The 27,260-nt window shown below is 43.2% G+C and overlaps 2 protein-coding genes across 5 annotated transcripts; one reads left to right on the top strand and one right to left on the bottom strand.

The window, feature by feature from the left end:
• Nucleotides 1–1,682: 1,682 nt before the first annotated feature.
• On the top strand, nucleotides 1,683–8,364 carry LOC139563509 (BTB/POZ domain-containing protein KCTD20-like). 2 transcript variants are annotated; one of them, XM_071382220.1, is made up of 7 exons: nucleotides 1,684–1,966; nucleotides 3,625–3,793; nucleotides 4,810–4,906; nucleotides 5,051–5,171; nucleotides 5,425–5,622; nucleotides 5,857–5,967; nucleotides 7,025–8,364. In XM_071382220.1, the coding sequence occupies exons 2-7, from the start codon at nucleotides 3,633–3,635 to the stop codon at nucleotides 7,321–7,323; spliced, it is 987 nt and encodes a 328-aa protein (XP_071238321.1). In that variant the 5' UTR covers nucleotides 1,684–1,966; nucleotides 3,625–3,632; the 3' UTR covers nucleotides 7,324–8,364. The 2 variants fall into 2 exon arrangements, with proteins under 2 accessions (XP_071238329.1, XP_071238321.1); XM_071382228.1 differs by lacking the exon at nucleotides 3,625–3,793 and having other exon boundaries at nucleotides 1,683–1,966.
• Nucleotides 8,365–8,468: 104 nt separating this feature from the next.
• On the bottom strand, nucleotides 8,469–27,260 carry LOC139563486 (serine/threonine-protein kinase 38-like). Of its 3 annotated transcripts, none has more exons than XM_071382207.1 (14): nucleotides 27,099–27,260; nucleotides 24,998–25,134; nucleotides 23,108–23,159; nucleotides 22,912–23,034; nucleotides 21,642–21,725; nucleotides 19,046–19,169; nucleotides 18,802–18,956; nucleotides 15,239–15,341; nucleotides 15,031–15,092; nucleotides 14,285–14,402; nucleotides 14,055–14,178; nucleotides 11,416–11,511; nucleotides 11,188–11,282; nucleotides 8,469–10,825 (listed from the first exon to the last, which is right to left on the bottom strand). In XM_071382207.1, the coding sequence occupies exons 2-14, from the start codon at nucleotides 25,126–25,128 to the stop codon at nucleotides 10,674–10,676; spliced, it is 1,419 nt and encodes a 472-aa protein (XP_071238308.1). In that variant the 5' UTR covers nucleotides 25,129–25,134; nucleotides 27,099–27,260; the 3' UTR covers nucleotides 8,469–10,673. The 3 variants fall into 3 exon arrangements, with proteins under 3 accessions (XP_071238308.1, XP_071238300.1, XP_071238314.1); XM_071382199.1 differs by having other exon boundaries at nucleotides 8,469–10,831; nucleotides 27,099–27,255; XM_071382213.1 differs by lacking the exon at nucleotides 24,998–25,134 and having other exon boundaries at nucleotides 8,469–10,831; nucleotides 27,099–27,249.

Here is a 27,260-nt window from a genome sequence, read left to right as displayed (position 1 = left end):
CTAAGGAGGGGGACAAAGACAATGGTGGAGTGGTGGCCTCGTCCTGCGCCGGAGCCGCCACCGCGGACAGATGCCCACCCAGACCCTCCCCTTGAGTTTTAGGGGTGCGTTCGGAGTCCGCACCTCAGGAGGGGGGTACTGTCACGTCCTGACCATAGTTCTTATGTGTTTTGCTTGTTTTAGTGTTGGTCAGGACGTGAGCTGGGTGGGCATTCTATGTTGTGTGTCTAGTTTGTCTGTTTCTGTGTTCGGCCTAATATGGTTCTCAATCAGAGGCAGCTGTCAATCGTTGTCCCTGATTGAGAATCATATGTAGGTGGCTTGTTTTGTGTTGGGGATTTGTGGGTGGTTGTTTCCTGTCTCTGTGTTTTCTCTGCACCAGATAGGGCTGTTTCGGTTTGCCACGTTTGTTATTTTGTAGTATTTGTAAGTGTTCACAGTATTCGTCTTGTTAATTAAACATGTTGAACACGAGCTACGCTGCGTCTTGGTCCGATCCCTGTTACACGCTCTCTTCTCGTGAAGAGAGGGAAGGCTGCCGTTACACTAAGGTTTTGAAAGTACGATGTTGACATGATCAATCCAATCAAAGCTACTGTACATATAACGTGATTTGATGTCCTTTTATCTGTGGCCAATGACCTTGAGCTTCTTGGATGGACACTTCTAATGTAACTCTATGGCAGCACCCAAGGGGCTTGAATTTTCAAGCTCTACCCTTAGACTTGGAGGTGACGTAGTGTCCCCATGAGTGATAGAACACTGAGCCAATCACAGCGCAACGCTCCATATTTTCTGCTGGCTTGCCCCACCACCACAGAAAGCACTGAACTAGGCTGAAACACCTGTATTTTGGAGCTGCATTACTCAAGAAAACAAAAAAGAGACCATGTTTGTATGCGGCTTTATTAACTCAATGATATATATTTTTTTTTACATTGTTTGCAAACTGATATGTGACACGTATTAATGCCAAAATAACATACAAAACAGGCAAGCCCCCCCCCCCTTCCCCCCCAAAAAAGTTGTATTTATTTTTTGCAAAAATGAGCTCCACCTGCCCTGAATGACAGGTCGCCACCGCCTATACTTGATTTTACTAAAAGGTGGGTCATGTCTTTACTGCCATCATATTTGTATCATAACGAGGCTATATATAGGGGGTACCGGTACCGAGTCAGTGTGCTGTTGAGGTAATTTTTTGTAGGTAGGGGTGAAGTGACTATGCATAGATAATAAACAGCGAGTAGCAGCAGTGTTCAAAACATATGGAGGGGGGTAAATGTAATAGTCCGGTGGCCATTTGATTAATTGTTCAGCAGTTTTATGGCTTGGGGGTAGAAGCTGTTAAGGAGTATTTTGGTCCTAGACTTAGTGCTCCGGTACCGCTTGTCGTGCGGTAGCAGAGAAAACACTCTATGACCTGGGTGACTGGAGTCTCTGACAATTTTATGGGCTTTCCTCTGACACCGCCTATTATATAGGTCCTGGATGGCAAGAAGCTTGACCCCAGTCATGTGCTGGGTCGTAAGCACTACCCTCTGTAGCGCCTTACGGTCAGATAACATTATTTGAGACATTTTATTATTTTCTCTCTGTTTATATGTTTCAATACTGTTTCTCTAAACCATACCAATATATATGACTTTATGAAGTGAAAATAGTTCACACCCCCCCGTCAAATTATTGGAGATATATGGTAGGGGTCAGTTAAGGAAATGTAGATACACAGTAGCAATTCTGCGCGTTGAAACAAACGGATTAGGAATTCTCTTACGAGAGTCTTTGGGTCTCCTACATCGGGAGTAATTGGATTTGAGAGCACTGATCCGCTGTCACCGTATGGGCTGGGGCGCTTTCGGTAAACCCATATTCCTGCACCCCGCGCTCTGGCACTTGGCATCGGGTCCATCGTTCGCGTGACAGACCGGTTACAGAGAACAGCCGTTTTCACTCAGACGTTCTGGTAAGTCTGGTGGTTAGTCGTTGTCTGGTGGTCTCCGTCGCCTATAGCTTATGTTTTGGTAATATGTCTGCAACTGTATCTGAATGTTATTATGGCATTTTATAATACAGCTCTGTATTTATGTTATGACGTATGCAAACCGTGATACGGGCACGTAAGCTCCAGACATGTGGCGCAGCGTAATTCGTAGCGCTGTCAAATCTCAAATCAGCAGGGACGGATACAGTGAAAATTGTCAACACCCTGGACGCAGACTGAATAAAATAGTCAGTGCTGTTTATTAGCTAGACAAATACAGAATTGTTGATGGGGTTGGGGCTATACGGTATGGGTTGGGGTAGCCTACCATATATCTTGATTTTGGGCTTAGGCTACCAGTTACGTTACAGTGCAGTGTTAATATTATCAGCTCTCCTCAACAGTTGTTATAATTTGCATCCCATCAAACCCTTTTCCTCATTGTGTTACATTAGAACCTGTCTGTCTTCCACCTGTTGGCTACAATGGAATGCTGTGCACTGCACACCGTTGAAGACCATTGTTACAACTCAGGTGTTATACCAGTAGAATAACCCACGCATTAATTACCCTTTAACTAATTACCCTTTTACTACATCTATTTTACTTTGAAAAGCTAAATTAACATAGTTTACGGCCTGTCTAATGATTATTCTCATTAGACAGGTTCTAATTGAGCGGCAGGTGGTTAGAGCGTTGGGTAGAGCGTAGTGGTTAGAACGTTGGACCAGTAACAGGAAAGATTGCTGGATCGAATCCCTGAGCTGACAAGGTGAAAATCTGTCTTTCTGCCCATGAACAAGGCAGTTAACCCACTGTTCCCCGGTAGGCTGTCATTAAATAAGAATTTCTTCTTAACTGGCTAGTTAACTAAAGGTTAAATAAAAATAATAACAAAATCTCTCATTCCACTGGAATAATACCTACTCTTTGTCCTCTCACATTCACTTCTGTATGTAATGCTTTATTTCTGTTGCCTCAGCTGAATACCAAGTTTAAGTGCAGGAGGGATGTCACTGTCCTATTGGTGGGAGATGAATGCCACGTTTGTTAGTAGCAAAACAAGCTTCAATGTCAGAGACCCAAGCAGATACTGTATGTAAGACAGAGAGTATTGTGGCCACTGTTGTCGACTTCATCACTCGACAGTTATTCCCATGACCCCTCCTCCTGCTGCTGTCTGTCTCAATCCCAGTCCAGATAACTGGGAGAACTGGTGAGGCTGGAAAAGCTGGCATGTTACTGTGCAGCTACGGTACACTACTGCAGTAATCTCCTCCTCCTCTCGGGACTTAGTGAGGAGGCTGACAGTAGCAGATGGGTCCAGGGCACCAGGCTAATAGGCTCACTGACTCAGTGGGATGGCCAGTTTGAAGGCCTGTATACTACTAGTTGTCTGACCCCTTACCATCAATTAGACCTACAGTACAGTAGGGCATGTCTTTGCTCCAGTCCACCTTTGTTTCCGTCTAACCCTGATATGGCTGTGTTGGAGTAATGGGGGATAAAGCCATGTCAGAGCCAGTGTCCTCACTGCCTCATGGTTTTGGCCACATTTGTCAGTTGACATATTTGTAGGATATCTCTGGCACAAATGTAAATCCATGAGGTCAACTGTGATGGCACTTGTTCTCTCCCAGACATTGACATGGCAGCACGTCCAGACTTCCAACGTGAGGGGAGGGGTGAGAAGAACCTGTCTCCCCTGTCTCGCCTCCCCCATGAGCGGGTGACCCTGATGGTGGACGGGACTCACTTTGTGGTGGACCCCGCCCTGTTCACCGCCCACCCCGACACCATGCTGGGGAGGTAAAGTCCAGACCCCTAAGCATCACAATCTGTGTGTCAGATTTAGACTATTTTATTATATTATAACAGACTGAGATTGTGCTAGCCCACTGACCTAAATCAGCCAAAGCCTTAGCGCAAGTCTTCAGGTCTCAGGCCAGGTTAGTCATCAGGCACGCGTGGATCACCACCGTGTCCAATACAGTAGTACAGCCTATTATTAGACCAGGGACAGATAAAGAAGAAACACTAACAAAACCCTAATCCCTCAGGAATCATTTCAGAGTGGTTTGTTTCTAGTCTCAGAGAGTGATGTTTACTCTGACCCATTGGCCATTTGGGTTAATCTGGGCTAATAATCTGAGATTGGTCAAATATTACCCAGGAATATTCCTCTCATTAACACCTTCTCTCGCATACACAATGTAGGCATTGTTATGATTCAGGTTTCAGGTGTGACCCAGATGCAGACAGTGTTGAAGAAACAAAAGTTTATTTATAGTACAGGGGCAGGCAAACGGCAGGTCAAAGACAGGCAGAGGTTAGTAATCCAGAGAGGCTGCAAAAGGTCCAGAACGGCAGGCAGTCTCAGGGTCAGGGCAGGCAGGGGTCAATAATCCAGTGAGGTGGGGCAAGGTATAGAACGGCAGGCAGACTCAGGGTCAGGGAAGGCAGAACGGTCAAAACCGGGAAGGACTAGAAAACAGGAGCAAGAACAGACAGGAGCAGGGGAACAAACACTGGTAGGTTTCACGAAACAAAACAAACTGGCAACAGACAAACAGAGAACACAGGTATAAATACACTGGGGATAATGGGGAAGATGGGCGACAACTGGAGGGGGGGTGGAGACAAGCACAAAGACAGGTGAAACAGATCAGGGTGTGACAACACTGTACTAAAGAAAGGAAATAAGACTTGAATGGTAACTGGACATCTACACAGACAAGGCTTTCAACATGCATTAAACTCGGAAATGCTTATTGTGAGAACATTTAGTATAATGAAATAAATAAATAACACATTTGAATTCTCAGGATGTTTGGTCCTGCCCGTCACTTCACCCGGCCAAACGCCAAGGGAGAGTATGAGATCGCTGAGGGAATCGGAGCCAGCATATTCAAAGTCGTCCTGGTGTGTTTCACTTAAAATAGTTCCCCTGAGTTATGAAATTGCTTATATCTTCCCTTACCTAAACTAACCTACTGTGTTTCTCTCTCCCCCCTCTTCCTCTCTGTCCCTTGACTCTCTCTCTCATTCTCTCTCCCTCTCTCGCAGGACTTTTACAAAGGGGGTATCCTGCAGTGTCCAGAGGGGGTGTCAGTGTCTGAGCTCAGAGAAGCGTGTGACTACCTCTGTATTAACTTTGACTACAGTACCGTCAGGTGCCGAGACCTCAGTGAGTAGCACAGTCACACCGGGTTTGACCAGGGCCCAGTTCAAAACCGAAACGTTGAGTAATGTTTTGCAATTATTGCATGCACAGTTTTCAAAATGAAGTTAAACCACTTTTCAAAACCTGTTCCTAATTGCTGAGTCTTCTTCATCTTGAATTTTCACTATTGAAATATACATTTTGCCATGTACAAGAGACTATGATGTCAAATCAGAGGTCATAGTTCAAATGGTGTGACCATTCGTTCCTGTCCCAGGTGCATTGCTGCATGAGCTGTCCAACGACGGTGCAAAGCGTCAGTTTGATGTCTTCCTAGAGGAGCTAGTTGTTCCGGTGATGGTGTCTAGTGCTCAGGAGGGGGAGAGGGAGTGTCACATCGTAGTTCTCACAGATGATGACATAGTGGATTGGGACCATGACAACCCTCCACCCATGGGAGAGGAGTACTCACAGAGTAAGTGACCTAGTCCTTCACCTCTCTCAGGGTAATTATAATGAATCATACATTATTAATAAAATAGATCATTGACATGTATATTTCGGACAGTGCTGTTTGTTTCATTTTCTATACTTTAGACTTTTGAGAATCTAGTGCCCCAACCTTTTTTGGAAAATAATTATGAATAATTTTGGAGTGAGCACTTTGTTCAATATTATTTCCTGTTCTCTCTCTCTTCAATGTGCCCAGTTCTGTACAGCACCAAGCTCTACCGCTTCTTCAAGTACATAGAGAACAGAGATGTGGCCAAAGCACTGTTAAAGGAGAGAGGACTGAAGAACATTCGCATCGGCATTGAGGGTGAGTCCGTTACCATGTCCCAAATCAACCCGCTAGCCCTCAGCCTCTTCTCCTAGCCTCTTCTGCTTAGGTGTCTGAATATCTGAAAGAAACAAATAGGTATAAGAAATCTAAGGCTTAGATTCAAATCCGTATCGCGGAAGACCCATGCTATATATGGGTTAGCAGATGAAAACGATGCACATGTTTTAATGGGGACGAAGTCCATGTTTTGTTGTGATTCTGGATGGCAAGATAGCTAGTAACATTGAGAGGAATCTTAAGTGGCACGTTTCATCTTGTTATTGATATTATGTCTTGTTTTGAGGTGTTTTGTCTGATTTTATGTCAATGCTAATATGGCAAAACATTTGCTAGCTAGCTAACCAACAACTGTAACGATGTATTTGAGAAACAACAAGTGCTCATTGTGAAAATGTATTTTCAATATACATTGGAGACTAAATATAGTTGGCATGTTATCAACAATCTAAGCCAACCCCGTCTGTTTTGCCCTATAGTTGGATACAGAGGTTTTGTTGCTAAGCAACCAACCCGTCTATAGCTAGATTGAAATTTAAAGGCTATGTTCCCGCATTTGTGTTACACGCTGCATCCCACTGGGCAAAACTGGTTGAATCAAAGCTGTTTCCACGTTATTTCAATAAAAAAAATATATGTTATGTGATGATGTTGAATCAATGTGGAGAACTGATTGGATACGCAAAAAGTCATCAACGTCAAGACATTCTCCTTTTTTTCATCCAGCTTTTAACCTAAATCCAATGACATGGTGAAATTGTTTGTTGATTTTACGTTGAATTCACGTTAGTTGACAACTCAACCGTATTTAAATCAAAACTAGACGTTGAACTGACGTCTGTGCCCAGTGGGATATGTCGTCTCAATCGAAAATTACATTTACATTTAAATTGCGCAATAACACAAATCTTCCGGAATACTTATTGAATCTAGCCCCAAGTCTTCCAATGCCATAGGCTACATTTTGCTTCCCTCAAATCTGCAAACCCTACAGAGATACTGAACATGATGTGCGTCTGGTCCTCATGTATCCCAGGGTACCCTACCTGTAAGGAGAAGGTGAAGCGCCGTCCCGGTGGGAGGTCAGAGGTCATCTATAACTACGTGCAGCGGCCCTTCATCCAGCTGTCCTGGGAGAAGGAGGAAGGGAAGAGTCGACACGTGGACTTCCAGTGCGTCCGAAGCAAGAGTGTCCCCAACCTCATCGCCTCTCTGGGGGAGCCAACACAACCCGCAGCCACACCCAACCCGCAGGTCGATGAGCTGGATAGGCTGATCAGCCCTGATCCCCGCCCCCAGTCTCAGGCCCCACCCCCACCCACCAATGATAGTTGAGGAGAGGGTAGAAGTTGACCTTGGGTATAGGTTTTTTTTGTTCCCCTATTGGTCAAGGTCAGGGTTTGGCAAGGTTAAGGTTGCGCTGATACTAGGGCCTAGATTCAATCAGATCAAGCATTAACCAGCGATAGACGACACCCGCATAGCTGATGTTCTGGCGTGTCGGAGATGTAACTGGGTTGGAGCTGTCAAATCAGTGAGCAGCTGCTCTGGTGATCTCATGAAGCCACACCGTCCCACTTGTGTTAGAAGTTCAGACCGAGAATGTGTAGGCTGTATAGAAATAATGACGCTCAAATTCAAAATCATTAAACAAAATAATGAGGATTTCTATCAGCCTAATCGAGGTGTAGATTACATCTCACATTCCAGTGTTCTAACTTGTAAACAGGGCTGCATGAGATTTCTGTTAATGCGATACCGTGCAGCCAATGGCAATGTCCGCGTTAGGTATAACGCCGGGAGCGCCTGTTGATTTGACAGCTCTAATGCAGTTCCACCTCTGACCTCTATGTGGGTGTCAGCAAGCGCGGATCTGAAAGAATCTAGCCCTAGATCTGTGTTTTGGGGCAACTTCTACCCGAGGCCGTCATCAGTTACCACGTCAGCCTGTCTTCCACTCAGGATGTGTGAGTTTACAGACACACTCAAACAAACCTCCATGACCATACAGTCCAACCCATGTACGCATACAGAAACAGATGCGCATGAAACACAGACATGTACACATGTACGCACACATACACACATGGATTTGGACAAGGAGGATGTTTACAGTAGATAACTAGACCTTACCAGAGTATATCTAGTGTTTCCTCATTTAGAATGTATTATGTCATAATAAGTGTGTGTGTGTGTATGTGTGTGTGCTCTTTTTTCCTTTTATGACCGATTACATTTTATATGCTTTCTACATTTATATAAAGGTTGCAGTTAATATTATTGTTAAAAGTATTTCCATCGTTTTTGTTCAAAGAATTTGTTCAAGTAATTGTTGCAGCTGCACGGGAAACCGAAATAAAATGATGGCATAGCTAACTTCATGATTTTGTGTTCTGATAAATAAAACCTCAGGTTGACATCTCATAGAAAAGATGGCCATGCTGACAAAGGCATAAAAAAGAAACAACAGTATGCCCCAGAATTGTACAAATGTTTTATTGAAAGATTAAATAATTTCTCAGCATTTAAAGCTTTTTTTCTCATAGTGAACATGTGTTCTCCTTTGCTGAGAAATATAGTTGAGCTGAAAACATTCAAACCTCATACAGAAGGATTCAATAAGATACACACACATACACACACAGATCTATACATAGTATATGTGTCACCCAGCAGAGAAATGACTGCGGTTTATACATGTACTCATTTGCATATCAATATTTTTCCTTGTTCAAAAGGAACAGCTTGGTGTGAGCATTGATACAAAATATAGGCTATTTTAAAAAACATAAGCAGACGTAATGGGAATTATTGTACCGCCTATTTGGCATGTGCACCTTTTCAAACAGCATTACACTAGTAAGAGTCTATCATGCTAAGCAGCTGCTCAGAGTTTACTTCTCCAGCGGGTACAAAGACCTTAAAGCACTCGAGTGAAAATCAGAACGAGAGGAGAACTAACCGTCAACATCATTCAGTCATCTATCTGGGGAAAAAATGTTGCATCACTTTACACAGGTATTACTACTGGGTTACTATGTGGGAATAATCTATGTAATTACATTTAAGTACAAGTAGTTCTATAGCACATACCATTTTAGTCTCTTGAAAAATAAAAGAGTGAGAACAAATGGTTAGTGTTAGGCCTACTACTACCCGACTGCAGTAGTTCATCTAGTAAAAGCTATCCTGTAGTTACTCATGTAAGGTGTAAAGTGAGGCCAAGTTTGTTTTCCTTTTTTACATAATACGCACATACACACACTAACAGTGCTGAAAGTGCTTTAACACAGATATATGTGAAAGTTCAAGCTCTATATTTCATATTTGCTGAAGTTTTAAATGTACGTGAAATTCATAAATCCCCAGCATTGTGCATAAAACAGTGGTTCCTTTTTGAGTTAAAAATACTATATGGGGAAAAAAACGTAACATGAGAAGCCTTTCATTAAATACCAGCTTTAGAAAGAGCAGCTGTAAAAAAAATCAAGCACTGTCGGGTGAGCAAAAAGTCTAGAGCATTCCATCCTGCATACAAACAATTTAACATGAAACAAAAAAAGGGGGATTCCAATTTCAAACTAATGTACAGCTCTTGGAGTTCTTTGGGTAAGGCGTATAAAATGGACATGATGTCTCAAGGTAGTGTCATTCAGACAGCTCAACATACACACACAACCAGCATTAGTTATATCCCTGAAGACTAGTACTATTTCAATCCAACAAAGCATTCGAAATGAACCTTTCTGAAAACGTCTGTATTATGAAAATGATACATTACAAAATGATAAAAGAAATAACAGGGCACATTAAAAGTTGAGACAACCAACAAAGGCAGTGAAGGAGAAGTGCTTCCTCAATAAACCCCTTACTGAGGAGTAGCTAGACTACCATGGAATTTTCCGTCCTTTGTTGAACATTCTCACTCACTCGGACTGATGACATCACAGGAATCACAGAAATAGAATGCTAAAAATAGCATTGTTAGAACTCCTCTCTCCGAGGCAAGCGGTGATCTAATGACGTCACAGGGGTAGTGAGACAGACTGCTGTGAACCTGCCAGCTTCCTAGAGAACAGTAGAGACGTTTCCCTATGAACCGTATGACAGGTTGAGGAGAAGAGTGGGGAGAAGGTTCTGGAGGGACACAAGGGGACAGCTATAAGGCTGTACATCAGAGTTCAGTGCTGGTGGGAAAGTAAGAGCCGGGCTTCAGCTCTGAGAAATTGGGCCCTATTCAATCAAAACTGCTATCCTGGTATCGAAGATAAAATTGACATTCTTCCTACACAGCGAGAAAGCATATTTGAGATGAGTTATTGTTACACACTGTAAAAATTTTACTGAGATAATTCATCCAAACATGCATTGACAGTGAAAGAAGAATGGTGGTTTTCACATCCGGGAAACCCGGTTACTGGGCCCTAAGTCACAGAAGGCCAAACTGTGGTTACAACCATGTATCCACAGGGTATAATGAACTGGTTAGAGTTGGTTCAACCAGATTTCTCAGAATCCTGGTTCAGAAGGCCTGCAGGAAATAGAACAGCTTAACAGTTGAATTTTGTAAAAAAAACTAAAAAACATTTGTATTATGAAACTGAACCGTTGTGTGAAGGTATCTGGGTGCTGCGGGGGATATGGGAATCAGGGGGTCATTGCAGCACAGGTTATAGGGTCAGAGTTCATCTCTTGCTTCCCTTCATGTAGGAAGGGATGGCTCCCCTGGCTGTCAGGCCCTCGAATCGCTTGTAGGTGTAGTTGATGAAGACCCAGTCCTTATTTTTATAGTCAGCCTCAGCTGCTGCTGCTGCTGCTGGAGACTTGGTGGGTGCTGCTGCAGCTGGGGGAAGAGAGAGAAAGGGGGCGAGAAAAGAGAGTGAAGAAAGAGGGAGAAGAAAGAGGGAGCGGAAATAGACAAGGAGAAAGGGAGAAATTTAGAGTTGATAGTCACAAGGTGTACTGTACAACCACACACACACACACACACACACACACACACACACACACACACACACACACACACACACACACACACACACACACACACACACACACACACACACACACACACACACACACACACACACACACACACACACACACACACACACACACACACACACAGTCAAGAATAACACACAAACTTTGAAAGACACAGGAAAATAGTTTCTGCCGAAACTCTTGTCTTTCTCTCACCTGTGGGTGAGAGGATGTCCGACTCAGGGAACTCGTCGAAGTTTGACGTGTCGTCTATGCTTTTGATCTCCACTGGGATCGCTGCAGGTCTCTCCCTGGGTTAGGCGACAAACACAGTAAGACTGTAGTAAGACCTGGACTTCTTGTACCGCCGAGGTATAAAAAAAAAAAAAAAAAAAACTAATTGTTTTGCCTATAAACTGTTCCTGGAAAGAAGTCCCTGTGTACCTGATGTGGTCGTAATCGACTCCCTCAAAGAATGGGTTTCTCTTGATCTCCTCTACCCCTGTCGCCCCGATCCGATGATCTCCCTCACAGCAGAACCTAAGTAGGAATAAACCAAAATGTTGATCCTGAGAACAACCACATAAAGGGACATAGAAGTGTACCTGCCAGAGATACAGTATTAGCTTGAGATGACATTCATGTTTTACAATTGAACCATTTAGTTGACGTTCATTCTTATCAAGAATAGCATACTGTACAATGGCCTCTATGGACTGTTTATCCATCTCTCTCTCTCTTTTTGACCATGTTATATGTAGTGCACTCTTAGAGAAAAAGGTGCTAAGTAGAACCATATAGGGTCCTTCGGTTTGTCCCCATAGGAGACAACAACCTGCTATAGAGCATGCTAGGAAATATGTTAACGATGGGTGTGGTTTTGAGTGTTTTACTCTACACAGAGTACAAATGACACAATCACACATTTACCTTTGGTCATTAACACCAACAATTGGGTTTGTTTAAACCCCTGAGTGTTAATTTGGCTCTTTATAGAATTAATTTAACTCCTGAATCAACCTTAGAAATGTTTCACTGAAAAATCAACACTAGGTAACACTGGCCAATTTGCTGTGTACAAATATTCCCATACACACTACCGTTCAAAAGTTTGGGGTCACTTAGAAATGTCCTTGTTTTTGAAAGAAAAGCAAATATTTTGTGCATGAAAATAACATCAAATTGATCAGAAATACACTGTAGACATTGTTAATGTTGTAAATGACTATTGAAGCTGGAAACGGCAGATATTTTATGGAATATCTACATAGGCGTACAGAGGCCAATTAACAACAACCATCACGCCTGTGTTCCAATGGCACGTTGTGTTAGCTAATCCAAGTGTATCATTTTAAAAGGCTAATTGATCATTAGAAAACCCTTTTGCAATCATGTTAGCACAGCTGAAAACTGTTGTTCTGATTAAAGAAGCAATACAACTGGCCTTCTTTAGACTAGTTGAGTATCTGGAGCATCAACATTTGTTGGTTTGATTACAGGCTCAAAATGGCCAGAAACAAAGAACTTTCTTCTGAATCTCATCAGTCTATTCTTGTTCTGAGAAATGAAGGCTATTCCATGCGAGAAATTGCCAAGAAACTGAAGATCTCGTATAACGCTGTATACTACTCACTTCACAGAACAGCGCAAACTGTCTCTAACCAGAATAGAAAGAGGAGTGGGAGGCCCCCGTGCACAACTGAGCAAGAGGACAAGTACATTAGAGTGTCTAGTTTGAGAAACAGACGCCTCACAAGTCCTCAACTGGCAGCTTCATTAAATAGTACCCGCAAAACACCAGTCTCAACGTCAACAGTGAAGAGGCGACTCCGGGATGCTGGCCTTCAAGACAGCGTAGCAAAGAAAAAGCCATATCTCAGACTGGCCAATAAAAATAAAAGATTAAGATGGGCAAAATAACACAGACACGACAGAGGAAGATTGGGAAAAAGTGTTATGGACAGACAAATGTTAGTTTGAGGTGTTCGGATCCCAAAGAAGAACATCCATGAGACGCAGAAAACATGTAAATATGCTGGAGGAGTGCTTGACGCCATCTATCAAGAATGGTGGAGGCAATGTGATGGTCTGGGGGTGCTTTGGTGGTGGTAAAGTGGGAGATTTGTACAGGGTAAAAGGGATCTTGAATAAGGAAGGCTATCACTCCACTTTGCAAAGCCATGCCATACCCTGTGGACGGCGCTTAATTGGAGCCAATTTCCTCCTACAACAGGACAATGACCCAAAGCACAGCTCCAAACTATGCAATAACTATTTAGGGAAGAAGCAGTCAGCTGGTATTCTGTCTATTATGGAGTAGCCAGCACAGTCACCGGATCTCAACCCTATTGAGCTGTTGTGGGAGCAGCTTGATCATATGATATGTAAGAAGTGCCCATCAAGCCAATCCAACTTGTGGGAGGTGCTTCAGGAAGCATGGGGTGACATCTCTTCAGATTACCTCAACAAATTGACAACTAGAATGCCAAAGGTCTGCAAGGCTGTAATTGCTGCAAATGGAAGATTCTTTGACGAAAGCAAAGTTTGAAGGACACAATTACTATTTCAATTAAAAATCATTATTTATAACCTTGTCAACATCTTGACTATATTTCCTATTCATTTTGCAACTCATTTCATATATGTTTACATCGAAAAGAAGGACATTTCTAAGTGGCCCTAAACTTTTGAACGGTAGTGTAGGTACAGTTTAAAACATTCTTACACCTATCCTTTTAAGCTCACGAGGGTTCAACTTTAAACATAGAGATAAACAGGAATGCTCAGGCACCATTTAAAATAAAATATAATAAAAAAGCTTATTTAGGTTCACAAGGGTTCTATGTAGAACCCTTCTTGTCTTTCAAAGAATCCTTATTGCCATCCAAAGAACTAAACGGTTCTAAACGGTTCCTAAAACGGTTCTTAGGATGAGAAAGATTCTAGTTTGAACCCTTTGCCTTACAAAGAACCCTCATCTTCCAAAAAGGATTCTTCAAATGAAAATGGTTATTGGTAGAACTCCATCCCTCTGCAAAGAACCATTTTGGAACCCTTTTTTCCAAGAGTGTACTGGTGCTCACCTGAGGATGAGTTCCTTGGCCCTCTCTGAGATGGGGACTTCCGGAGGGAACACCAGAGTCTCCTTCCAGTTCATCACCTTCTTATATGTCTCCTGGGGCGTCTCCGAACAGAACGGGGGGTAGCCTGGAGAGAAACAAAGAAACTTAGACAGCAATCCTAATTCAATCATAACTTACTTCTTGCTTCTTTCAAGTTAGTGCCTGTGTTCCAATCAACCGATCACTCCTACCAATCAGCATCTCGTACATGATGACCCCCAGGCTCCACCAATCACAGAGCTTGTTGTATCCGGTCTGCATGAACACTTCCGGGGCGATGTAGTCTGGAGTTCCCACAGTGGAGAAAGCCTGAGAGAGGGAGATAGGAAAGGAGAGAGAGGAAAGGAGAGAGAGAGAGGAGAGTTGAGAGGGTAAGAGGTACGCCCTGCTTTAGACACAGCCCAGTCAGTAAAACAACCTCTAGCCCCTGAAATGAATAACCATTTCAAGTAATGTTCTGAATTGACCTAATTAAAATGCAGTCAACCCTAGCCTTTTTCTCTTACCATGCCACACAGTACATTCGCTGTGGAAACCAAGCTGACGTAACTGTAACCGTGCTGTAAATGTCAGCCCATAAAAAGGGACAGACATCCAACCATCTGCACACCAGATGTGTACTGTATCTCTGCTACTACACTGGCCTTCTTCATTTCATCTAGAAAATCAGGTCTATATAGAACGACAGGCTCTCTCGCACGAAGAGAAAATGTGGTTTTGGAGATGCTCTACTCTTTACAGGAGAGAACACTTTTTCCTATGAGTGAATGAACACGGATAACCAACACATTTCAAAAGCAGAGGCCATTGGTAAACCGTCTTATACCCTTATTAACAACTACAGTCATCTTTGCTGTGTTTATGAGGAAGTTTGGGCTTAAGACCGATCCTCCAGTGGAGTAGTGACTAAAGGTAGCCAGAGCTCCATGATACTCACCAGCTGTCGTCTGTTCCTCTTCCAGGTCTCTGCTTTCCTCTTGGAGTTCATGTACTGAGATGCTGTGGAGAATAAATGATTGGTCTTAGGCACAACTCAGTTACAGCTAAGCGCCCAGGAGGAAGATTCATGACAAATATATAGTTGTATTAGCTTTCTAATTGTATCTACTTAGATTCATTGAGTATAGCTTTATTGTTGTACTCACTGAAGTCGTTGGAAACGCTATGGTTGAGGTTCCTGTAGAACTCTGTCCGATGGGCCTTCTTCAACCCTGTACACAAGCCGAAGTCTGATAGCTTCACATGGCCCTGAACACACACACACACGGTTATTTGTGTTACACCACTTCCTGGGGATGTTTCAGTAATAATGCATGACAACACCAGAGTGTTTCTGAAATCACACTTCCTGTGGTGACTTTGAAACTGTGTTGTGGATTTATAATTTCAGACTCGACACTCAGGAAGATCACGGCATTCTAATGGTGATGTAATCCTCCTGTGTGTGTGTGTGTTGATGTAATTTCAAATAGATTTCAACCTGTTTGAAATCTGGTTGATTGCTTTTTTTTATAACCGAATCAAAAAATATAAATGTAAATGGCATGTTATAGATTAAAGAAGGGTCCAGAGCACTTTTTCTTTTTTTTTTTGATTTCACTTGTTTTTGAGAAACCTACCCCAACCAGCAATTCACTTCCTCATCCTCGTTGTGCAGTACAGGGGGCTCTGAAAACACATGAACAAGTGCTCCAAAAACAACCAAATACATTGTTTTAGAAACGCAAACATAGAGTGGTGCAGTTCTTTAGATGTTGTACACATAAAATTGTCATTCTGAACTTCATCGCAACGTTACATTGCATTTTGTGCGACTCAAGCGGTTTCCTTTATCCAGCTGTTCCATTCTCCTTGTAGCTTGCTGATAGAATGGACGGAGCGGTATCACTCGTGTTGCAACTAATTGAAATAAAACGTTCCAGATAAAGTTCTGAATGACACAATTTCATGTGTACAACATCTAAAGACCTGCATCACTATACTGAGAGCTTTTCAGTTTCTAAAAGGACGTATTTGGGTGTTTTTGGAGAATTTGTTCATATTTTTCGGAGCCTCCCGTACAGCACAACGAGGACGAGGAAGTGAATCACTGGTTGAGGTAAGTTTCTCCAAAACAAGTGAAATCGCAAAAAAGTGTCTGGACCCTACTATAACATTACATTTACATAATAAAAAAAAAAGATTTGGTCGTAAAAAAGCAAAACAGGAAAGACGTTATTTTAACCAAATTTCAACCTGTTTGTATTACATAATTTCAACCAGATTTCAACCTGTTTTAATGATGTTATTTCAACCAGAGTTCAACCTGTTTGTAATTACGTAATTTCAACCTGTTTGTAATTACATAATTTCAACCAGATTTCAACCTGCTTTAATGACGTTATTTCAACCAGATTTCAACCTGTTTGTATTCATGGGTTCATATGAGAGGTTCATGGCTCTGTTAAGGGCGGTCTTCGACCATACACCGGAGGGCAGAGAAGGAGGTGACCGACTATTCCAAATCCGGCAGGATGCCCAGGCCATTGCTGAGTACGCCCTCACCTTCTGGACCGTGGCAGCCTCCGGCGGATGGAATGAACCGGTGCTCTGCACCCTATTCCGTAGAGGACTGCGCGAGGCGGTTCAGACGGAGCTGGCGTGCCGGGACAACAACCTTTCTTTGGACGCACTCATCGCGATGGCCATCTGTCTGGACAACTGTAGTATCTTAGGATGCTTCTTAGATTGATGACACCGGACACATAAGTACGTTTTATTATTTAATTCTTACTTAGAATAACATTACCGGAATGCACCTGGCGTAAGCTTCCTGAGGCTTTTCCGAGCACGGTTTTATGACAGACTAAACGGCTACGGATAACTGAAAGCAAATCCCGTATTGACTCAATACTGCCATCTATTGGTAAACATAATACTTAACATAAATATACCAGGTTACTACAGCAACCTTCTTTGGGAGTGCCGGAACCTTCCTCACCCCTCGCCCTCCTCCTTTGGCCGTTCTGAGGCAGTGCCTGAACCCATGAAGGCAGGGGCCAAACACCTGTCCTTGGCAGAGCGACGTCGTGTTCCTATTGCGGCCAGGAGAGGTACCAGCTTCAGTGTTGTCCGGTGCGTCCCAACACGGGGTCCACTAGGGCAGAGGGGCGGTCCCGTGATCATCCGTCTCCCAGGGTAGGCGTGAGTATTCCATCATCAGCGTTTTCCGCCAAACCCTTCCTGGTTTCCATTTCACTGGCTGGCTGTCCCTCAGGTGTTGTCGCTACAACTCTAGTGGACTCCGGTGCCGCGGGGAATTTCATCGACCAGGCCCTTGCCTCCTCCCTTAACATCACCTCATACCCGCTCTCCTCTCCTTTTCCGGTCCAAGCAGACCATTGGGATCCGGCACTATCACGCACATCACAGCACCACTCAACCTCACTGTGGGAGCCATGCACCAAGAAAGCCTTCATCATCACTACACCTGTACACAAAGTCATCCTCAGCCTGCCGTGGCTCCAACGTCATAACCGCACCTTATCCTGGTCGAAGGATGAGAATCACCGCCTTCGCACCGCCTCGGCACCAGGATGCCTGAAGCCCTGCTTTCCCTTACCCTGTGGTTCCACATCCGCCAGGCTCTGGAGAGGAAACCCGCACCTGTTACCTGCCCCACTGAACGAGTCTATGTTCCCACGGAGGTAAGAGATAGGCTGTTGACCTGGGCGCACACATCCCTCGCCGCTGGACACCCAGGTATCACCTGTACCATTCAATCCATCTCCGCTAAGTACTGGTGGTCCACCTTGGCGCAGGACGTTGCCCACTCTGTCAACTCCTGCTCTGTATGTGCCCAAACTAAACATCCCTGGCATGCTCCAGCAGGGAACCTCCTTCCCCTTCCCATGCCTCAGCGGCCTCAGACCCATCTGTCCATAGACATTGTCACTGATCTCCCCCCGTCTGATGGTTTCACCACTATTACGGTTGTTGTGGACAGATTCTCTAAATCCTGCCATTTTATCCCTCTCTTTGGTCTCCCTGCCGCTCTCCAGGTCTCTGAGACACTGTCCCAGCAGATGTTCTGGCCCTGAGGCCTTCCGGGTGGACATAATCTCCGACTGTGGCCCCAAATTCACATCGTGAGTATGGAGAGCCTTCACGGAGAAGCTGGGGGCCACGGCCAGCCTCACATCCAGGTACTGGCCTCAGTCCAACGGGCAGGTGGAAAGGACTAACCAGAAGCTGGGGATGTTCCTTAGGACCGGCAGGGGGAGTAGGCCCGGTTCCTTCCCAGTGCGGAGTACGCAGAGAACTCACTTCGTCACTCCTCTACCGGGCTGACTCCCTTCCAGTGCGTCCTGGGATATCAGCCAGCCCTGGCTCCGTGGACCCCGAGCCAGACCGAGTGTCACGCCTACTCCAGCTGCCGCTCAACGTCGCCGGTCTACTAACCACAGGTCCTGGCACCATCATTGCGCACACCTGGACCTCATCATCCCCTTGAATACTCTCCCTTTATTTAGCCCTCAGTAGCCTCAGTCATTAGGCAGTATTGGTTTTGTTCTCGTTCAGTATGCTTCTCATGTTTTGTTTATCTGCCGTCTCTTATCATTAAACGTACCTTCTGCACCGGCTTCCTGACTCCAAGCGCGTACGTTACAGAGTGTGTGTGTGTTTGCTTGCATGTATGTATTATATAGCATGTTCTATGTATATGTACCTTGGAGTCCAGCAGTACATTGTCAGGTTTGATGTCTCTGTGTATGAAGCCCATCTGGTGTATCGAGTCTATGGCCAGGACCGTCTCAGCCACATAGAACTGAGTCTCCTCCTCTGACAGAGTATCCTTCTTCATCAGCAATGTCATCATGTCACCTGCATGGAGTGCCACAAAGAGCATCAGCATCACACACACACACAACTGCAAACATGCACGTGCACACTTCACACACAAACACACACACCTCCAGGTAAGAACTCCATGAGTAGGTAGAGGTTCATCTTGTCCTGGAAGCTGTAGAACATCTTGACCACCCACAGACTGTCTGCCTGCACCAGGATGTCCCTTTCAGCCCGGATATGGCCCACCTAACATAGAAACACAACACATAGATCACATAAAATGAACACACATACACACACATTCTCTCTACACTAACGCCAACCCACCCAACATCGAAACACAACACATAGAAGGAACACACATACCCAATCTCTCTACACTAATGCTAACCCACCTAACATCAAAACACAACACATAGAATGTATACATCAATAAGCCTACAGGTTCAGTCCCATCCGAGGGCAGTGGAGGAGAGGGGGGAGAGGGTACATTCAGAAATAGCCATTGCTGTTGCTACATAAACAACGTTAAATATCCATAATGCGTTGGGAAAATAAGGAATATGTTTCAACACGACACAAGGCTTAAGGAGGAATGTGAAGTAATCCTGTGGCCTTAGATACAGTACATGTCCTTAGATACAGTACATTTCCTTGGATACAGTACATGTCTGAGCTGAGCGAATAAAAGGGACACAGGGCTCTATTATCAGCAGGCGCTAAGGAGACTCAAGTGTCGAACACACAATAGTTTGCAATTTCGTCATTGTAAAAAACTGGCGCACTGGCATTACACCAGGTTCAGCAATTTACATGAGCTCGCTTGCGCTGAGGTGGGAGGAGTGGCAATATTTGAGGTGTGTCCTTAAAAACAAGCGCATAGTGACAATTTCATGCAGTGCTAAAGGGAAGTTAAGACCCACCAAAAGCAGGTCTTAACGGTAACACAGTTGATAATGGCATGGAATTTGAGTGTGGAAGCGCAGCCTATCCAGCGATGGCTCACAGTGCCAACGGAAAGAGACATGTGTCTTTTGGGCCTTTGAATCTCGTATTTAGAAACATAAAAAAACGATTTGTTCCCCTCCCATTTCGTTTAATTTGATTAAAAACCGAGCATAGCCTGGTTTAGCAGCTTCGTATAGGTGCATCTCTTTATCCTGGCCATGCATTAGCTAAGTAGCCTATGAATGAAGGGGTTTTAAATGGTCTACTGAGAGTGACTTGAAACATTTTGGAGTCACTCTCAGTAGGCAGCGAAACAATTGACAGGGCCCTAGTATTTTAAATAGACGTGCAAATGTCATGTTAAGACATTGACGCGAGATGCGATTTATGATGTCACGCTTCTGACCCCATCCTATTTAGAAATATTGCTGTTGTTTTTCAAAACAGATTATTAGATTACACATTTTATTTAAAACCAAGCATGCCCCCCCCCCCCCCCCTCCACTCAATGAAGGCTGTTTTTTTGTTGTTGTTCTGCCCAATGCATTGGCCAAATAGTAGCCTATCAATAAAGGGTTTGGCTCGTGAGACTGCTTTGAAATAAATCTTAATCTTAATTAATAATAAGCTTTATTAAAAGATCAGGTTCGGGAGCAGAAAAACATAATTTTTTTTGCCTGCTCACGTTATTATTTTGGATGTGAGTAAAAGCAACAACTTGTTTTCAACAATGTCTACCTTAATATTATACGCCCAAAGAGAGCAATTATGGTGCCTGTAACAGTATTTAGACATAGCCTATTTAAAACAAGTTGTTGTTTCCTTTTGATAAGAATTTGATTAGAATGATTCGCTCTCTTTCGGAATTTAATCTTGCTTATTGACATCATTTGGCAGGTCCATGGCCTAGCCCCTATATCAGAGTGAATGCTATGTATTTCCATATTGAAGCCATGCAATAAGGCTTCTTACAATGTTGACTGCAAACATGTTCAACGTATTTAGCAAAGATGGGATAGGCCTACATGCTGTTTCTGGAGGCTTTTTAACAAACTAAGCTATAATGGACTTCCATTTGAATTGGAGTTGATGACAACGCAATACATAAAAGACCGTACACAACTTGAAGAAACCCATATTTAGCCATGGAGCACATTCTGATTGAGCAATAAGGGGTCAAGCCTGGACACACCTTCAACTTGTTTAGTACTCAAAACCCAGGCTTTTTGTGCCACCGCCAGCTACTGCAACCATAATTCAAGTCGTCAAATAACAAAAATATTTCTGACGCCCCGAACCTATAGCGCTACCGTCAGCGCTATGATTTACCATTGTGTTAGGTTTGTTAAAATAGAGCCCAGTGTCACGCCCTGACCTTAGACATCCCTGTTTATTCTCTATTTTTTGGCTAGGTCAGGGTGTGACTAGGGTGGGTACTCTAGTTTTTGTATATCTATGTTTTCTTTTTCTTTGTTGGCCTAGTATGGTTCCCAATCAGAGGCAGCTGTCTATCGTTGTCTCTGATTGGGGATCATACTTTAGGCAGCCCTTTTTCCCACCTTCAGTTGTGGGATCTTGTCTTTGTTTGGTTGCATGTATTTTGCACGACGAAGCTTTTCGTTCGTTGTATTGTTTATTGTTTTTTTTGCTGGTTCACATTTTAATAAAATATGATGAACCCAAATCACGCTGCGCATTGGTCTACCCTTAACGACGAACGTTACACCCAGAGAGAGAGAGAGAGAGAGAGAAAAAGAGAAACACACACACCTGTTCCTTCTCCAGCATGTCAGCCTTGCGCAGGATCTTCATGGCATAGACATGACCTGTGTCCTTCTTCTGGACCAGACGCACCTGTTGGTCAGAGGGCAAAGGTGAGCCAACATGAGTTCATGAGGTCATGGCAAATGGGAGGCGATTTACATCATCGCCATCATCAAATTATTTTCTGAAACCAGTGGATTAGGCAGTTAAGACTGAAAAACACAGGACTGTAGGTGAGAGTGGGGTAAATTGAGCCACCCTTGTTTGTGGGATAATTATAAACTATACAAAATGTATAATTTGACCAAATATTTAGGAAGAGGTCATAATTTTATAAGCTGCAATAGGAGGTCCTAAACCTATCATGAAAGTACATCCTTGTAGCTTTGTGGGCTGCTATAGTCAAAATGTTGAGCTAATGGCCGTGGAGTAAAGTTAACCAATCGTTGAGCCAATGGCCAAGGGGTAAAGTGAACCAATCATTAAGCCAATGTCAAGTTGAGCAAATGTAAGTGTTTTCTTCCCAGGAGTAATGCAAGGCATTATCGCTGGGATATTTAAAAAAAAAAGTTTATATTTAACTAGGCAAGTCAGTTAAGAACAAATTCTTATTTGCAATGACGGCCTACCCCGGCCAAACCCGAACCAATTGTGCGCCGTCCTATGGGACTCCCAATCACGGCCGGATGTGAAACAGCCTGGAATCAAACCAGGGACTGTAGTGACACCTCTTGCACTGAGATGCAGTGTCTTAGGCCGCTGTGCCACTCGGGAGCACAAGGATATGAGGTAACAACAGGAGCTGTACTATGTTAAAAGTGTTTGTTAGGTGTTAAGCCTGTGTTAAAATATGCTTAAAATGATTAAAAGACAAAAAGTGATCGTGATTAACACATACCCGGGTTAAATTGTGCCAAGAGACCACTTATTTTGGACAAGCTAGGTTATCAAAACTGTAACGTTTACATGAATTCTTATTATTTCCAGGGATCCACAACATCCTGAAATAAATGCAGATATCAGTGATGCTGAATGTAAAAAATTACTCAATTTACCCCACTCTCCTCTATTGCTGCTGAGTGATAGATAACTTACAGCAGGGAGTAGAGAAAATGGTAGGATCCACTCCAGATGATAAGCGTGATAACAAACATAACTCAGCTACACTTTATTGACAAACCCACTTTTTACCTCGCAAAGCTATTATATTGTGAAATGATAACTAATTACATAGTAATAACCTAATTAGGACTGCAATAGCTCTATGTAGGCTTACCTCTCCAAAGGCTCCTCGACCAATCACCTTGAGGGACTCAAAGTCTTCCAATCCCAGCCTGGTTCTCTTCAGCCTCAGGAACTCTGTCTCCTTACGTGCGTGCTGGGAGCGCCGCATACACTTCTGCAACACAGGGTGTGTGTAAGTGTTTGTGTTTGTGTCCTGTGTGTGTGCATGCGTGTGTTACTACACTCACCTCCTCATCAGGCAGTCCCTCCTCATCCATCACCCTCTCCAGCTTCTGTTGCCTAGCAACAAGATAGGGGTCGGGGGTCAAGAATCAAAGGTTAGGGTAAAATATGTTGATTCAGGAAGTCACCTCCCAGCCTGCAGCTCCATACTGAGCACTACACTACCTGCTCTTTAATTTATTTGGGGCAGTTATGGAGGAATGGTGACAGAAAAGGAATGACCCATTCATATGTTCTCAAAGAGAAACAAACCATAAATGTTTTTCTTGAAAAAATGAGGGAGCTTAGCCAAACCAGCCCCCATTATTATTGTATATTCTCCTTTCAAAGCAGGTCTGTGACACCATGAACAATATTCTTTGTGTGGACTTCCTCTTTTGGCACGGCTCGTTTGTGGGTAGGATGAGCTGTGACTGGGTGCTTGATTTGTGCATAACTTTATTTTTCAGACGCCTCTAACGGCTTCTGAAGTCATAAATATGAGATACAACTGCAGCCACTGGACAAACTGTATTAACTGTATAAACCGTATGACTTTTCAAACACTCTTCCTTTCTCTCTCTCTCGACTAAACAGAGCTCAACATAATACACAGCACTGACAAAAGACTTCTGGCCACATATACAAAGCTAAACAGTGGGTGTTCAAAATTGTTAAAACTGATGGATTACTGGCACTTTAGCAGAGCAGAGTTCCTCGTTAAATCGGACCCTTTTTCAAATTTTTTGCCTAAAATTACATACCCAAATTTAACTGCCTGTAGCTCAGGACATGAAGCAAGGATATGCATATTCTTGATAGCATTTGAAAGGAAACACTTTGAAGTTTGTGGAAATGTGAAATTAATGTAGGAGAATATAACACATTAGATCTGGTAAAAGTTAATACAAAGAAAAAAAAAACGTTTGTTTTCTGTGTGTTTTTTCCCATCATCTTTGAAGAGCAAGAGAAAGGCCATAATGTACTATTCCAGGTTAGGCGCAATTCAGATGTTGGCCACTAGATGGGAGCAGTGTATGTGCAAAGTTTTAGACTGATTCAATGAACCATTGCATTTCTGTTCAAAATGTTGTATCAAGACTGCCCAAATGTGCCTAATTGGTTATTTAATACATTTCCAAGTTCATAACTGTGTACTCTCCTCAAACAATAGCATGGTATTCTTTCACTGTAATAGCTACTGTAAATTGAACAGTGCAGTTAGATTAACAAGAATGTAAGCTTTCTGCCCATATCAGATATGTCTATGTCCTGGAAAATGTTCTTGTTACTTACAACCTCATGCTAATCACATTAGCCTACATTAGCTCAACCGTCCCCCGGGGGGGTACACAGATCCTGTAGAGGTTATTAAAGGTATAAAACGATTTAATTTAACCTTATCCCTGGCATTTCTGGATTCAGGTTTTGATTGAATGGGATTGCATTTTAATTCAACAACTGAATATGAATTTCCCAGGACCCTGGTAGGACTGCCGATGGTCAACAGTGGGTAAATCAAGATCTTATCAAACTAAAAGTACTTCCAGATGCATTGTGAAAAGCACTAGTCATGGGAAAAGCATATTTCACAGACACACTGAAACATCGTTCAGACTTATTTTACTACTGCATTTATTGTATTGCCTACATGCATTGGCAGGGTGCGGTTACACCCATTTCTCCCCCAGGCAGGGTGAGGCTCTAAGCAGAGAGAGAGGTCGAGTTGAGGTCAGTGATGTGTAACACCTCTACTCTCTCTTCCTCTTGTTTGTGGCACTGTGCTGCCTTCTCAGCTTCTGACATGTTTTGAGGAACAACCTTTGCTTTCAGATCCCTTTCAATGTCACTGATCTTCCTAGTTCCAGCATGTGAGAGCATGGTGCATGTGTGTGTGTCAATGCCATAGCACGCACCTCATCTCTCTCTCCTCATGCTGGGATATCAGGTTACTGTAGAAGTTCTCCAGGGTCACCTTAGCCATGGTCACTCTCTCCTTGGTGTGGTTACTCATCGAGGAGCAAGAGGAATGACCCCTTGTCGCCATGGTTACCTACCCCCACCCCCCCCACACACACACACACAAATTGGAGCACACCTTAGTGTAAAGTATCCTATGCCCTACCATCTACAGATGTCCCCTATTCTATGGGCTCTGTTGAAGACAATGAATTGCCAGGCTGAGTGGGCTGCATGTTTGTGCAAGAGTGTGTGTGTGTGTGTGTACAATTGCATCAGAACAGACACATTACGAGAGATGCCTGTTGTAAAGATAGCCATAGACTCTCACTTCAAACACAGCTTTGAATCGGCATGAGTCACACATGTCCTCTCCACTCTGGTGTCTGTCCGCCACAAGTCCACACACTGCCCCTCAAGTAAACACCAGAGGCTCTGGACAGCCATGGCAGAGACAACGAGACAGTCTCTACTAGGGATTTATACTTTCCATCAGCTGACACTCAACAGATATGAAAGCTTGAGTTGTGCGAGGAGAGAGACTATAAGAAACAGACTCCTCTGGCAATAGCTTTTCTTAGACTCATGATTTGTGGTCTGTAATGCTGGGCCGGGGATATTCAATTATCCCTGTTTAGACACAGCAGAAGAACAGTCTCCCAGAGAATGTGGAGCAACCAAGGTAAAAATGTGTTTTATTTTGGATATTGTGTAGATATTCGGTTTTTCTCTCATCAATAACTATGGAACCAAGCATGCCATGAGTATGACAACTGTATATTCTGAATCTGGGTGGATGGACAACAATTCATTTTTTTTTTGTACAAAATAAGATTTAGGACTTCAATCTTCATGTTCATAGTCATGATAAGCTTTGTTTATTTGTTTAAGAGCTATTGATGATTAAAATCCGAAATATGTTTTGTATTTTTCTTTTTACACAAAAAAAGGTGTGAATGTCATGCTTGGTTCAATAGCTATTGGCGAGAGAAACCCGATTATGCACCGAATATCCGATATAATTTTTGTTCCCCCTCATTTGTGGAGCAGGCCGAATTCCGTGAAATGAGAAAGGAGGCAGCGACACAGACAAAGGCCATTCACACCTCCCAGGCTCCAAAAGCGATAAAGGAAAAAAGTATATAAAGAAACAGTTGTTTAATTAACTGTGTTTACTCTTATCAGTGGTCTGCACTGACGGTCTGCACTGCTTATACTATTAACACATTGTGAACTAAACAGCAAGTTGTCTTCAGGTGTGACAGAAGACTAGCCTAGGTCAGCTTCAGACTCATAAAATCTGAATAGAAAGTATGACTTACATTTTTTTTTTTTTTACTACATTTAGTTTGGCCAAAGAATTGCCATCTTTACCTTGAGAAAGGGTGGCCAAATAGCCGCCTTTATATAAAAGTATATAAAGGCCAGGAAATAGCCTAAAGCCGATGCAATGAGAATACGGCGTTTGCATCTAGATACAATTAGAGGTAATTGTAGGCTACAATCGACCTTTAAAGAATAAATAAACTACAGTACCTAGCTACAGTACTATAATCAAATGCTGGTGTTACACTTTCCATAGCCTACAGATAGTCCTACAATAAAACGGAACACACTTAGGTATGCGAAATATTTGACCGTTCCGCATTAATGGTATGGTTGGTTGGACTTTTTTGTGTGTAAACTAGCGTACTCAAAATAGCTACCATGGCTGGAGAGAGGAGCCTTTGTTTTACCCGTGCGGATTTACGTTCTCAACTTCCAAAAGTAAATCCCAATATCTACCAAATGTTATTAGGTAGCCTATCTAAATCCGAACTCTTTAATTAAATGTTACGATCTCATATTGTTATATTAAAGTAGCTGAGCGAGACACTAGTAGGCTCGTTTTTACTGGTTGCTTTGTTCAGAAAAGCGTAAACATCTGCCAAGCGAGAGATCGCTTTTTACCCCAACCCCCAAACTACTACCTTTAGAAGGTTCATGAGATAAGTTGTTATTCCACATCTACAACGTCTCTATGGTCATTGTCAAATTAAATGTTACTCTCAGTCTCACCTCTGTTATGGCGTCAATCGGTTAAATTCAAGTCGGATCTGCTCCCCTCGCTCGAGTCTGATGATGTTGACGGTCGGTATCCATTCGAATTACGGGAAGTGAAGTGCCCCTCCCCGCAGAGCTCCAAATTACCCCGGGCCTCTTACCGGGGCCATGGTCGTG

The sequence above is a fragment of the Salvelinus alpinus genome, chromosome 2, assembly GCF_045679555.1.
Source record: "Salvelinus alpinus chromosome 2, SLU_Salpinus.1, whole genome shotgun sequence".
Taxonomy (NCBI): domain Eukaryota; kingdom Metazoa; phylum Chordata; class Actinopteri; order Salmoniformes; family Salmonidae; genus Salvelinus; species Salvelinus alpinus.
The sequence above is the reverse complement of the archived record's forward strand: the minus strand, read 5'-3'. Positions and strand labels throughout refer to the sequence as shown.